The sequence below is a fragment of the Euprymna scolopes genome, chromosome 46 (genome assembly GCF_053919585.1).
Source record: "Euprymna scolopes isolate OS-2025 chromosome 46, ASM5391958v1, whole genome shotgun sequence".
Taxonomy (NCBI): Eukaryota; Metazoa; Mollusca; class Cephalopoda; order Sepiida; family Sepiolidae; genus Euprymna; species Euprymna scolopes.
In genome coordinates this window covers 91,930,137-91,945,327 of record NC_136527.1, presented here as the reverse complement: position 1 = coordinate 91,945,327, position 15,191 = coordinate 91,930,137, and the positions used below count along the sequence as shown (strand labels likewise).

Sequence of the window (15,191 nt, the reverse complement as noted above, 5' to 3'; positions counted from 1 at the left end):
ATGTCAATGGCGTCAACTCAGCTATTTGTCTCCTAGGATCGTGCAAGAACATACGAGAATTGAACGTAGTGGAAATAGCAATGCTAAAAGAAGTGGTGCAAATTTTGGACCCATTCCAAGAGGCAATGTCGCAAGTGGAAGGAGAAAACATGGTGACACTTTCTTGCGTTGCACCAGTTGTATTTGGCCTTGAACACAGCCTCAAACTATTCATGGAAAGTAAACCAACCTACTGCTTAAACTTGGCTAATGCACTACAGTCTTCTATCAAAAAGAGATTGCATCCGTTTCTTGATAGGACTGATGTCATTGCTGCAGCTGTCATGGACCCCAGGTTTAAGCTGTCATGGCTGTCATGTGAAAAAATGAAAAATAAAAATATTTCGAAGATTGTGGACCTAATTATTTCGCAGTCAACTCAGTTGTCTTTGAAGAACACAGTTCAAGAGAGGAAGTTTTTCATGACCGTGAACACAAGACGAGGCTGACATGAATGCAAAACGCCCTCGTCTTTTTGCCTACATGCCACCAGCTGGGAAGCTAAATGTAAGTCCATCAATAAGCGACACTACAGCGGTAAAGGCAGAACTCGATTCCTACTTAGAAGAATGTGTTCTGGCTTTTGACGTCAACCCACTGAGGTATTGGCGGGAAAACAAGAGCTTCAAGATTTTGAAGCCTTTCGCCAGAAATATTCTAGGGTGCTGTGCAACATCGGCACCATCTGAAAGAGTTTTCAGCCAGGCTGGTAATTTTTATACCCCAGAGCGAGCCAAACTTGGCCCGGAAACTTTCAGAGCTCTAATGATGATAAAATGCAATGAGGACATGATATAGAGTGTAATGTAGATGTCAAATTTGGAAGGAAATATTTCTTCTTTTTTCTTCTTTTCTTCGCATATTTTCAGATTGTTTTAATCAGTTATTGTATTTTTATTTGTATTTTGAGATTGAGGAATAAAAGTATTTGTATTTGTATTTGTATTTCTGGTAACCTTAACGAAAGTATTTGTATTTGTATTTCAATTGTTAAAAGTCAGTATTTGATCCAACCCTGATACAAACCTTTTTTTTTTTTTTTTTTTTTTTTAGAAATGTACAAAAAAATATTTGAATGAAATAAAAATTAATTTAAAATGAAATGAAATAACAAATTTAGAATTAAATAAAAATAAATTTAAAATGAAATAAAATAAAAACAAGCACAAAATAAAGGTATGAATGAAATTTACCCAAAGAAAAAAAAAGTCAAAACAGAAAACACGCTAGATTAATTTGGAGGTTAAAATCGATTTGGCATTTTCTTTGGCTTTTTTTTTTTTTTTTTTTTAAATTTATTTTTGCTTGAAAAAGGGTTTCATGGCTAAATAAGACCAATGTTTGCACAGGGTCCGAACTGTTTTGTTTGATAAAAAAAAAAGTTCATAAATATTTTATGTTCTATTTTTATGTTTGACATGAAAAAAAAAAAAAAAAATACCAACACCTGGTGTTTGATTTAAAAAAAAAACAAAAAAACAAGTGCATAAATATTTTGGTACTCTTGCAGAATTTGACCCGGATCCTCGGGATTTTTCGTCAATCGGTTCTGGCTCAATCGGCAATCACCAAATCAAACCGAGCGTTGTTGATGAAACGCTAAATTTTGGGTAATTGTGGCCTGATAGACCAACACAAAACCTAACTTTAAAAAGTTGTTTTCTAGGGGTAGGCATGTGGGTAATCCGGAAGAAAGAGAGAGAGCCTGTTTTCTCCGTTTGACTATAGGTGGCGTTACTGTCTGTCCAACCAGTTACGGAAGCACAAAATGTATATAATGGCACCCTTGAAATAAAAAATGTTTTTGTTATATTTTAATTTTAAACATGTTTTTTTGCGAACATATTTAAGTTTTTTTTTTGTTTTTTTTTCAAACATATTTACGCTTTTTTTTTTTTTTTTTGAAAACATATTTAAGTTTTATTTTTCCAAACATTTACGTTTTGTTATTTTTTCAAACATTTGTTGTTTTTTTTGTTACGTGTTTTTTTTTTTTTTGTTGTTTTTTTGCAAGCATAAACTAAATATTTTTGCTATATTTTTCTTTTAAACATACTTATGGGTACAACCGTTTTTCCGCGAGTACTTTTTACGCTCTTATAATAATGATAATAATAAAAAAAAATCAACGTTTTTTTTCTTTTATCTTTTTTATGCGCCCCTCCTTTTTCTTAATTTTTCTGCACTTATTTTACCTTTTCTGCGAGTATATATATATAATATATATATATATATATATGCGTGTGATCAAAGAAAGAGCCCTCTCACACACACACTCACGAAAAAAAACGTAAATATGTTGGAAAAAAGATAACAAAAAAAAAACATGTTTGAAATTAAAAGATAACAAACACATTTATTTTTATTTCACGGGTGCCATTATATACATTTTGTGCTTCCGTAACTGGGTGGACAGACAGTAACGCCACCTATAGTCAAACGGAGGAAACAGGCTCTCTCTTTCTTCACGATGCCTTTTTTTTTTAACGCTCTTTGGTTACAAAAAAATATGGCGACCAAAACCGGTTCATGAAAGAACGTAAAAAAGGCCAAATTTGGCCTTAGAAACGCCAAATTTTAAAAGCAATACGGCAGCCTCGATTGTCGTACATTTAGTCTAATAAAAATGACGAAAAAAATAATAAAAATTAAATTTTCTGGTTTTATTTCAGCCTGTGTTTTATATAAAAATAAATATTTTTTTTATAAATTTTTGTTCGTCAAATAATTTACGCCGCTAAACTACACATTTACCTTTTTATTAATATGTTTATGCACTTTTTCTTTTTTTTTTTTTTAAATCAAACATCAGATGTTGGTTGATTTTCACTTCAAACAAATAAAAATAGAACTTATAGAAATATGGTTTTGTTTTACTATATACACATAGATTAAAAAAGTGATAAAAAAACAACAAATATATAACAAATGTTATCAAAGGCAAGATAAGTTACTCGTCTACCTATCTATGACATTTATTTCGGGCTTTATTTCAACCTTAGGGTCTAATGTGTTTTTTTATAGTTTTTATAATTTTTTGTGAAATAATTTACGCCGCTAAACTACACATTTGCCAATAATTTTTTTTTTTTAAGTTATAATTTTGCTATAAAAGTTCAAATGAAAACTGTTCGAATAAAACTTTCGGGTTTGTATTACTGTACACATAGATTCGAAAAAGTTGTCAAAAAAACAAATATATAACAAATAAATGTTATCAAAGGCAAGATAAGTTACTTTTCTACCAAACTGGATATATTTTTGTGTTTTTATTCAATGTAGCATGTTTATTCAGCTCGAAAAACATGCAGTGTTTACCGATGTATTGGAAAATTCAAAATGGCGCCCGACTGTCTCTTTAACATGGTAAGTTTGGGAAAAGATGTTATAAATAAACTAGACAAAATAGTATTAAAAAACAACCGAATACATGTCAACTTATGTCACGGTAACATATAATGAGCGAATTTCTAACAGTTATTATTTATAATATCTTTTCCCAAACTTACCCTCTCCGAGAGAGAGTCGGGCGCCATTTTTGTTTTTCCAATACATCGGTAAACACTGTATGGTTTTCGAGCTGAATAAACATGTTACATTGAATAAAAACACAAAAAATATATCCAGTTTGGTTGGAAAGTAACTTATCTTGCCTTTGATAACATTTATTTGTTATATATTTGTTTTTTGACAACTTTTTCGAATCTATGTGTACAGTAATACAAACCCGAACAACCTGTAAAAAATCTAATCATGTGAGACCGGACCCCTAGCGCCTCCTCTCTGCGACTTTCAGTTTCGGAAGTGGCAGAGCTTAAAAATATGGAGACAGACAGACAGACAGCCTTTTATATATTAGATTTTTTTTCCTTTTTTTTTTTATATATTTGCTAAAAAAAAAAAAAAAAAAAAAAAAAAAAGCAACATTATATACAGTGTTGGAAATCCGTACCTTAAAATTTGTCTGACGTCACTTCCGTTAAATGCCTAACGAAAGCCTGATTTTTATTTTATTTTTATCAACCAAGGTTTTTGTTTTTGTTTTTTACCATGAATTTGTCCGTGGCCTTCGTTTTGTCTCGGCATATTCCGGTGGCTGACGTAAACCGCCGGTATCTTCCGAGAGAGAGCGGAAGGCAATATAATAAGAATAAGAAAATCAACTTTCATTTTTCTTTTCTTTTCATTTTGTGGCGATTCAGAAGCATAGGCGACTCAAAGCGTGGCCTTCGTTATAAAGACGGTCTTGCTCAAAGTGTGATCGTACCGGTGTCAGGTGAAAACCTAACCTCGATGTGAAAATGTTCCGATTACCAAACCGGACTTCCTGTTTTAGTTTAAAATGAATAAACAAATTAATACGAAAGAAAATATGCGAAACTTTTGAATGCGTTTTTATTCATTTATTTATTTATTTAATATAATACTTTAGAGAGGGTTTGTATTACTGCACACATAGATTCGAAAAAGTTGTCAAAAAAACAAATATATAACAAATAAATGTTATCAAAAGCAAGATAAGTTATTTTTCTACCAAACTAGATATATTTTTCGTGTTTTTATTCAATGTAACATGTTTATTCAGCTCGAAAAGCATACAGTGTTTACCGATGCATTGGAAAAACAAAAATGGCGGTCGACTCTCTCTTTAACACGGTAAGTTCGGGAAAAGGTGTTATAAATAATAAACTAGACAAAATACTATTAAAAAACCACGGAATATATGCCAACCTATGTCACGGTAACATATATTGAGCGAGTTTCTAACAGTATTTTGTTTAGTTTTATATTTATAGCACCTTTTCCCAAACTTACCGCGTTAAAGAGAGAGTCGAGCGCCATTTAATTTTCCAATACATCGGTAAACACAGTATGTTTTTCGAGCTGAATAAACATGTTACATTAAATAAAAACACTGAAAACATGTCTAATTTCTACTGTACACTCTTTAACCCTTATCCTTGAGTGGCCTCTTGGCCTTGATAATGAGTTGATACCTATGAAAAAAAAAAAAAAAAAAAAAGTCCAATGTGAACAAGTTCTAATTGAATCGTCCCCCTAAGTAATCCAAGTTACAAAATTCCCACTGTTTACTATGCTAAAATCACAATGACTAATGTATACCTATTAACCCTTATCCTTGAGTGGCCTCTGGGCCTTGATAAGTGGTGAGTGGTGACACCCTTGAAAAAAAAAAAAAAATATCCAGTTTGGTAGAAAAGTCACTTATCTTGCCTTTGATAACATTTATTTGTTATATATTTGTTTTTTGACAACTTTTTCGAATCTATGTGTATAGCAATACAAACCCTTTACAGTTTTTTTGATTACCAAACCGGACTTCCTGTTTTACTTTAAAATAAAAGTAAAACAGGAAGTCCGGTTTGGTAATCAAAAAAATTTCACATCGAGGCTAGGTTTTAACCCGACACCGGTACGATTGTACGTAGTCGCTTGAATCGCCAATTTTTTTTTTTTTTAATCATTTTTTTTTAATATTTAATTTAACTTTCTTTTTCTTTTTTTTTTTTCTTATTTTAATATTCGAAAAAAACAAAAACAAAAAAAAAACAATAAAAGGTTATTCTGCATTGATTTCACCGTTTTTCCTTGAGTTTAGCTCGGCACATTCCGCTGTCTGACGTAAACTGCCGGAATATGCCGAACGAGCTGAACAACAAAAATAAAATCGACTTAACGTAAGTTTCATGACTTTTATTTTGTTTTTGTCTTCACCAGCTGATTAACGTTTTTGGTATTAAAATTTGGGGGGGGGGGTTGTATTACTGTACACATTAATTCGAAAAAGTTGTCAAAAAATAAATACATAACAAATAAATGTTACAAAAGGCAAGATAAATTACTTTTCTACCTAATTCTCGAAAAACATAAAATGTTTACCGATGTATTGGAACATTTAAAATGGCGCCCGACTCTCTCTTTGACACGGTAAGTTTGGGAAAAGGAGTTATAAATAAAAAGCTATACAAAATACGGTTAAAAACTCGCTCAATATATGTTACCGTGACATAGAATGACATATATTCGATGGGTTTTTAACAGTATTTTGCATATTTTTCATTTTTAACTCTTTTTCCCAAACTTACCGTGTTAAAGAGAGAGTCGGCCGCCATTTTTAATTTTCCAATACATCGGTAAACACTTTGTTTTTGCGAGCTGAATAAATATGTTACATTGAATAAAAACACAAAAATTATCCAGTTAGGTAGAAAAGTAACTAATCTTGCCTTTGATAACATTTATTTGTTATATATTTGTTTTTTGACAACTTTTTCGAATCTATGTGTACAGTAATACAATCCCGGCATTTCTTTCTTTCTTTTTCCCCCCCAACCTCCCCATGTTAAGAACGGCTTTCGGAATTCCCCCCCCCCCCAAAAAAAAACTCAAAAACTTTTTTAACATATGGGGGAGGAGGTTATTCCGAAAACCGTTCTTAACATGGGGAGGTTGAGGTGGTTATACTATGCTGGGACCGGTCGTAAAAACATAACGAACTGAATAATAGTTGTTTGTTCTGGTTTTTCTTTATTTTTATATATATATATATATATATATATATATATATATATATTGTTTTTAAAATATAATTATCTACTGACACATGTTTTGTCATCAACAAATAACATCTCTCTCTCTCTCTCTCGCTATAAAGAGCAAATAGTTAATAAAACATGTTAAAAGCACTTTGAAAAAGAGTTAAAAACATATTTAATTTGAAAAGGAAACACTAAATAAGTGGATAGTCCTTAATCCGCGGAGTTTCGAAGAAATACTTCCCTTCTCATCAGAGAGTAGGAATTAGCAAAATGTGGGATCGGATTTTGCTTGCAAAAGTATTTGATGAAACTGCAAGTAAGTCAAAGATCTTACTTGATAACAAAAAGTGAAGCAGAGGGAATATGGTGAATAAAAAAAGAGATTTCACGTGAATGGATAGTCTGGTGAAATGTAAATTATCCAATGACGGTAAAATCCAAAAATGTAAATCCAAGAAAGTTAATTGAATTTCCATTCGCACAAATAAAATCCAAGGAAATCCGTAATTGGAAGATGGTCCAAAATAATCTAAAAGGCCGAAATCCGTGGAATAATTCACAAATGTGTACAAGGAAAAGGGGAAAAAATTCCAATAATATTAATGAAAGAAAAATAAGATATGCGTTTGACACGGCTGCCGAGACAGTGTAATTAAGAAAAATCAGTGAAGAAGAGAAAAAAAGGATTAAATGATGATAGAATTAAATATAAAATAGAAAAGCAAATGTGAAAATGACCCAGACAAAATGTTAAAAGGTGCAAAAAATATGGGGCAAAAAGATTATAAGCTCTATCTCCTCTTTGGTTTATCGAGCTTTTACATCTGTTTTTTTTTTCTTTCTCAGTAGTGTGATCCGACCCAATACGACACTCTTGCTGTAGGTTTATATGGGTCGCCATGTCGTGGACCTTCAAGTAAATACTGTATGTACTTTCGGGCATATACACTCTTCCTAGCCAAAATTGCCATCATAGATACATCGGTGAAACTAGGTGTGAATTAGAAAAAAGGCTCTATAAACATAAAAGAAATATAAGAAATAGCAATTCTTTAAGTGCATTATTCTCCCATTCATTGCAGCATAATCATACTGTTTTGACTTCAAAAATAGTTAAATTTATTTCAAATAAATTCCGGAGGGGAATTTCTGCAATCAAAATATATGTGGAAATAAAGTAAGATATTAGCTTTAACAAAGTTACTTTAGTAATTTGATTTTTTTTTATTATAATTTGGGCTACTGATATTTTTTAAATTTCGATATCGTTTTAGACATCAATTCATGAGCTTATACCGTTTTTTTTTTTCATTTGAGCTGAAATTATTTATTTTTCCTTTTCTTGTAGATTGCCTCCGTTCTATAAACGTGCGATATGCGAAAATATTTGGTCTGATCCCTGGGCAGAAGCTTTGCACAAACTGTTTCATTAATCTTCTGAAGGAGCACGGACTGAATGCGGGGCCTACTGCGACTCTAAACGATTCGAACGAGTTACAACAACAGCCTACATCTGAACTTATAGAAGATAAATTGAATGTAACCACCACTATTACGACAACTCTAAACGATTCGAACGAGTTACAACAACAACCTACACCTAAACCTGTAGAAGATAAATTGAATGTCACCACCACTATTACGACAACTCTAAACGATTCGAACGAGTTACAGCAACAACCTACACCTAAACCTGTAGAAGATAAGTTGAATGTAACCACCACTATTACGACAACTCTAAACGATTCGAACGAGTTACAGCAACAACCTACACCTAAACCTGTAGAAGATAAATTGAATGTCACCACCACTATTACGACAACTCTAAACGATTCGAACGAGTTACAACAACAGCCTACACCTAAACCTGTAGAAGATAAATTGAATGTCACCACCACTATTATGATGGCAGCGGAGACAGCTTCAAACAGTTTTCCAATCGAGAATGTGAGCTCTCAAAATGTGGAAAAGACTAATATTGAAAAAAAGGTTAGATTACAATCTTTTTTTTTTTTAATTTGCAAAAATTTTGTAAACGTTCTCAACCATAGGAGTTGATAGTATGGGGTTGGGATTTGGCATCACGGATTAACAAAAAAGAGCTGAGAAAGAAGATAACGAAATACCAAGGCCTGAAATACAACATGGAATGAAACTGGAATCTTGGGGAGATTTTCAACTTTCCATTAATAATAGGAGCAACTGGACTCGTTGTGGCTTCTGTGGGTCCTCAGGTGAGCATAGAGCCCAATCCTAGACCCAATTTGGGCAGATAAAGGTGGTGGGGTGGGGTTGGGTGTGTCTGGTTGATAATCTGTCCTTTCTGTGCTTGCGTTTATCCTCAGCAGCTTGATTTAGGTCACTACTATAAAGCGCAGCACTTTTGTGGACAGCGCTCCTCCATGCCAACCGGCTCCCAGCCACTTATAATTTTTTTTTTTTTTTTTTTTTAATATTTTGTTCTAGCTGGGGATGCGTTATACTTACTGATTTTTCTGAAGACCAAAATCAGTAAGTATACCGCAGCCCCAGCTAGAACAAAATATAAAAAAAAAATAGATGCCAGGCCTAAAATCGCTCATCATGGCTCAAATATTCTTTGCTATGAAAGTGGTTCTCAACCGAGGAGAAATTTCTTCATCTGGAGAAATCCTCAGCATTTCATAATATTGGCATCACAGGTAAGCAGACAGAAACTACATCCAAAAGAGAACTTAAATGCCTACTAGACAGTATTCTCGAGTGTCTAAGATCCTCTGTACAGGAATAATGAACTATTCCATGACGTCACTCCCGGGTAACGAGGACCGGTTGACCAAGTCGGTCAGAGATGAACACGCAGAGAATATGGTCGTCGCCTACTAGTTCAACAGTTGAACAAAGATAGTGCTCAATTTACCTTTTCCATGTATTATTGTTAATACATATTTATTTAACTGTTACTGTGTTCTTCCTCGTTAAATATTCAAATACTAACACCACAGCAGTTATAAAATTTTGATTATGATACTCATTAACACTTGTCCTTGAGTGGCCTCCAGACCTTAATGAACAGTGACTATATAATATAAAAAAAAAACAAAAGTCAAAGACATGCCAACATGTCAAACGGGCATTAAACTAAAGATGACATTGAACAAAAAAAAAACAAAGAATTCTTCATCTGTTGTTTGTTTTTTTTTTTGTTTTGTTTCATCCAATGCCAGTAGACGCAGATTCCTCTGTATAGGGGTTTGTGGCATGAGAATACTTTTTCTCTACAAGTAAACCCTGAGTAAATATTCCAAATTGTTGTTGTTTCATCCAATGGCAGTAGGTGCAGATGAAACGCGAACAAATTCTGATTGCCAGAGTTCTCTGTTGGGACATTGCAGCAACAAGGTCAGTTCCTGGCAGATTAGTTTCCTATTCAATAATGGATTTCAGTGTTACACATGAACGTCCACTCCCCTTTTTTGCGTCTGGAGTCCAAAGTAACAGCTTTTCTGCCGGTTCATCATAGCGTCTAATATGACCGGCAAGTGCCAGACGTCTCTGCCTCACAATATCGGAAACACGAGGTAAGGAACCAAACAATGACTTTTCCATGTTGTAGGCTAGTCGAAACATTTATATCCTGTCTAAATGATAATATCTAAGAGTTACGAACAGGGGTTGCGTGTGTATTTAATTTGCCCAACTTTTACCAGCTCGCCGTTTCAAAAAGCGAATGATCTGGCTTGCAGCGCAAAACTAGGTCAGACACCACACCACTTCCTCGCACCTGTTTATTTCGCTTCATAAACATTCACTTAACACCCTTATCAGCTCCTTTCCCTCGTCGTGGCCGAGATGGTTAGGTGTCTGGCTTTTTTCCCCTTTCATTTCCACCTTTGCATCAAGGCTTCGGGGTTCAATCCTACCTTCCTACTAAAACTTTTTTCTTGTTTTACACCTCCAAACACCTAGGCAACTCCGGGTATCCCCCCCCCCCGCTAGTATATATATAAAGGGAAAAAATGTGTGTTTGTATGTCTCACAAAAACTTTTGACAGAGGCGACGGATTCCCACGAAAGAGGGGTCGCTTTTTTCACCGACATTTTAGCATTTCATCATCACTGTTGGATTGACTTTGCTTAATTTCAACGCACTTGACTTCAAGTCACACGATGGAGACTTCAGCAAAGACGTCACGTTTTTCTTTTTGCTCCTTTAAACTGCCTGGTGTTTTGATTTTTCCTACTACCACTTTTTTAACCCCCCCTTAAATTTTATATTTTGACAGGTGCCAAGCAAGGATTACAATGGATCTTGCCACTGTGGAGCAGTCCAGTTCAAATGTGTAGCGCCTGAAAAACTATTGGTTTACGAGTGCAAGTAAGATCAAATGTTATTTATTTAGTAATACACACGGACGAAAAAAACGCTTTGGATAATCACAGATTTCAAGGTAGTTCTACTAAAATAGCCATATTTTTTAAACCAAAGCACGTCAAGTCTTCAAATTACTACTGTTTTGTTCGGAAATGAATACACTTTCAAATGAATTAATAAATATGAATGTACATTATATATTTTAAGAGTTTTAAGCAAATAAAGTGATAAAAATGTGAACATCATAAAATGGCATTTTCGGTAAGGTTTTGTAATGACCCTCCCTGTTTTCTAAAGGCCCATACCATGATTGTATGAAGAAGTTCGTCATGAAGTTTGGGAACCAATGAGAAGAGGTGTTAATCTTAATGCTGTCAAGTGTCCGAAATATTTTTGATCATTTCTTTTTTTGTTGTGTTAAAAATAAGACTTTAATATGACGAGTATCGAACATTTTGAAAATAAAATTCATCGGACACCCACTAGTAAGTAAATTATTATTTTTACTATCTTTATCAATTAAAAGTATTATTCTATGTTGAGTAGACCCGCAGTAATTGATAATTTAAAAGGACCTACCCGAAAAAAAAATGTTTCTATTTCTCGAGTTTGGTCAAATTAAGTTAGCAGTGCAACAGCAGCAGTAGTATTAGCCATAGCACAGCACACTGTATAAACAACACGTGTTCTTTGATTTTTATTCACAAATGAATTAAGAAAAACATGAAAATATGAATATAAATGTTCTGATATGTTTAATTAGAGCTATTTTGTTATCAGAATAACATTAGAACTATTCGGTTTTCAGAATGTACAATAACAACAATCCCAACCAATTCAGCATTGCAATTTCTCACATTTCTGGTCAAATTTAAAAATATGGTTAAAAAAACAAAAACTTTTGTAGATATATAGCATGCATGCGCTTTTATTCATTGCAGTAGTTTTGAACAGCGAATTAAAACAATGTTTTATTGCGAACAGCCACAAATGTTTTTTTTCAAAATCAAAAGATGTATGAAAATCTCGTTTGTATTACTATACACATAGATTTGAAAAAGTTGTCAAAAAACAAATATATAACAAATAAATGCCATCAAAGGCAAGATAAGTTACTTTTCTACCTAACTGGATATGTTTTTAGTGTTTTTATTTAATGTAACATGTTTATTCAATATATATATATATATATAACACTGGGGGGGGTACCCAGCGTTGCCCGGGTATTTGTAGGTGTGTGTATGGAGGGAGGGTGATTAATAATCCTGCTTAAATATTATAAAAAAGACGATGTAAAAAAAACAAAACCAAAACGAAAATAAAATGGCATAAATAAACCTGGGTATGGGGGGTTAGGGTTAGGGTTAGAATAAGCGAAGTAATAAAAAAAACGTTTGGTCGGGAGGAGGGATTGAACCCGGAAGTGGAAACCAATGCCAACTACTTAACGGTCCCGACGATGAGTGCGAGTAATAGATTAGCATGTTAAGCTAAAAGAAGTTTGATTGACAGGAAGACGCTAAATGAGGTCATCGCACGATCGTTATGTTTAGTTTTCACTTCCCTCAGATGACGGTGGAAAGTGGGGGGAAAGCAACGAAAGCCGAGAACACAACGTTTTTCACTGTATTTATACTAAAATGCACGACAAACAGAGGACAGAGCGAAATAGCACGAATCTCATAAAAATCTACGTAAATAAATCTATACGCTACGCGCTTTTCTAATTCCTAGATATTATAATATAGGACCCATATACAGAGTTTTAAGCGATAGTAACAACCCCGGGAACGCGTGCGAAAGCAGCCTTTAGAAGACATACACGAAATGGTCACACACATTTTGCCAGTGTGTTTGAAAGTTAGGATGTCCCTTTATTCACCACTACCAAATATTTTCTAAATATCGAACATAAAATGGAAATACATGGTTTTGAAATTGCATTGTATTATTGTGGATGGAGATGTCCTCCCTGAGATAAAGAGAAGGATAGCATTGGGATGGGGCAGTGGAAAATATCACGAAGCCGAAAAGCAAATATGTCAATCAAAGGGAAGATCTTCAATGAATATGTACTACCTGTGATGATCTATGGTAATGAAACATGGGTCTTGACAACTCGCCAAAGTGAAATCTTGGCAGTGGCACAAAGGATGATGGAGAGGATAATGTTAGGCATCACTTTACAAGAGAGAAAGACAAACATCTGGATCTGCCAACAAACAAGAGTTATTGACATCAATACTGCCATCAAAACATCCAAACACAGATGGGCAGGGCACATAGCTAGACAACATGATAACAGATGGTCCATTAGAACAATGAGACAAAAAAAATGGGCAATAAAAAACAATGGACATGACCTGTAGTTATCTTGGTTGGAAATTGAAGTCATAAAGAGGATTAATATTAGTGATGAAATAATTTTTTTAAATGCAATCCATTCTACCATTGAGCTTCACTTTTTAACAAGTTTTCATTTTCTTCTCTTTCAGTTGTAGCATTTGCTATATGAAGCAGAATTCACATTTTATCGTCAATAAAGCCAATTTCACTTTGCTTACGGTAAATGATTTTTGTTTTCTATTTGAAAATTATTATATCATGAAACTTAATTTCAGTTTATCTCTGATTATCCTCGCTAGTCTAATATATAAAAGGCAAAATGTTTGTGTGTGTGTTGGTATATCTACCAAAAAAACTTTTGAAAGAGGTGACGGAACCTGATTAAGCCAATATAGTTTTAAACTTCCATCCTTCGGACGACAAATCTCGCGGAATCTAACCGACACGAGAAGCCCGATGCAAAGAGCCTTTCATGGACACACACAAATTTTGCCCTTTATATAATAGATTAGCCAGGGTGCCTGGCATTGCCCAAGTGTTCGAACGCGACTAGACACGGTCAGCCCTTCGAACGCGGCTAGGTTCAGCGAACCGACACAATGCGACGCCAATTCTAAAAATTTCTACTTTCTTATTACTATTGAATATTTAAAGAAAAGTTTAATAATTTGTTTCTATTAAATCACTTTTGTTGCTGTTAATATCGGCAAAACTATTGCACATATATGGAAAAAATAGGGCAATACAATTACAAATGTATAATACCAAGCATTAATTCATTATGAATTGTTTTTAAAATTGTTATGTGAATCACACACACACGTGTACACATGTTGAATTTTTTTTTTTAATGTATCGTTGCAGGGTAAAGATAATTTGACCACATATCAATTCAACACGATGAAAGCTGAACACATATTTTGTAGAACTTGTGGAGTGCAGAGTTTTTACGTACCACGATCTAACCCTGACTCATATGGTAAGATTTTCTGGCATTCATTCTCTGCTGTCACCTGGTCAGGCTGTCTGAAGATATCGGCTTCCTGACCTAAAATGTATCAAACATCAATATTTTTTTCCCTTTGCAAAACTCAATCATGTTCTGCAAAGTCAAAACAGAAACAGTTTTTCTCTAGAAAAAAAACGAAACGACCAAACCAAACAGCAGAAATATGTGAAGATATAAAAAAAATTGACGTATGAAAACTTTTCTAAATTACTGTATTTGATATGAAACATTAAGTGTTGATAATTAAAAAAAAATTTTTTATTACATTTTCACCCCGAACAAGGCACGTTGCCACTTTGATGTAGGGGGCTACTATCAGGGACATACACTACAGGTATACTATGTAGGGAGTTGGGCAGCAAGATGTCTGTTCATATTACATTTGAACTTCTGCATGTCAGTACGGTTGGGGCAGCAGGGACCCGGAAAGGAGTTCCAAAGTCTAGCAGTTGGTTTGAAAGCCAAATCACAACTGCTAACTGCTACTTAAACTTAAGCCGTTATAAACTACAACAGCATCTATAAACATGAACACATAATTAATATTTAATAATAACCCCCACTCTCATTATATACACTCCTACTATTTAAATTCCAACATCCTCTCCCTTCCACTCCCTCTTTCTTGTCTAACTCCCCTTCATCTGCTACGATTTTTTCCATTCTTATTTGGTATTAAAACTCAGTCCATCTATGAATTCTTACGAAGCTGGTTGGATATTTCTTCATCTTCTGAGGATATCTTCCTAGCGGAAACTATATATATATATATATATATAGATAGAGAGAGAGAGAGATGAGAAAAAGGGAAGTAACTCTAAGTTACTCAAAATGCTTATATCATTGAAAAATAAGCATGAATCTGAACCGTTAAAAGGGGGAC

At 33.9% G+C, this 15,191-nt stretch overlaps 1 protein-coding gene and 1 long non-coding RNA gene across 2 annotated transcripts in view; one reads left to right on the top strand and one right to left on the bottom strand.

Annotated features, from left to right (window-relative positions):
* Window positions 1–4,314, bottom strand: part of LOC145270797 (uncharacterized) — a 30,456-nt gene extending 26,142 nt beyond the window's left edge. The window contains exon 1 of the long non-coding RNA XR_013865567.1: window positions 3,992–4,314. This is a non-coding gene — a long non-coding RNA (uncharacterized LOC145270797). The remainder of the gene's footprint in view (window positions 1–3,991) is intronic.
* LOC145271086 (uncharacterized) overlaps window positions 1–15,191 on the top strand; it is a 50,787-nt gene that overhangs the window by 31,958 nt on the left and 3,638 nt on the right. Inside the window, exons 2-5 of the mRNA XM_080126628.1 lie at window positions 7,948–8,588; window positions 10,865–10,956; window positions 13,449–13,518; window positions 14,164–14,278. Coding sequence (XP_079982754.1) covers window positions 7,948–8,588; window positions 10,865–10,956; window positions 13,449–13,518; window positions 14,164–14,278 — 918 coding nt within the window. The remainder of the gene's footprint in view (window positions 1–7,947; window positions 8,589–10,864; window positions 10,957–13,448; window positions 13,519–14,163; window positions 14,279–15,191) is intronic.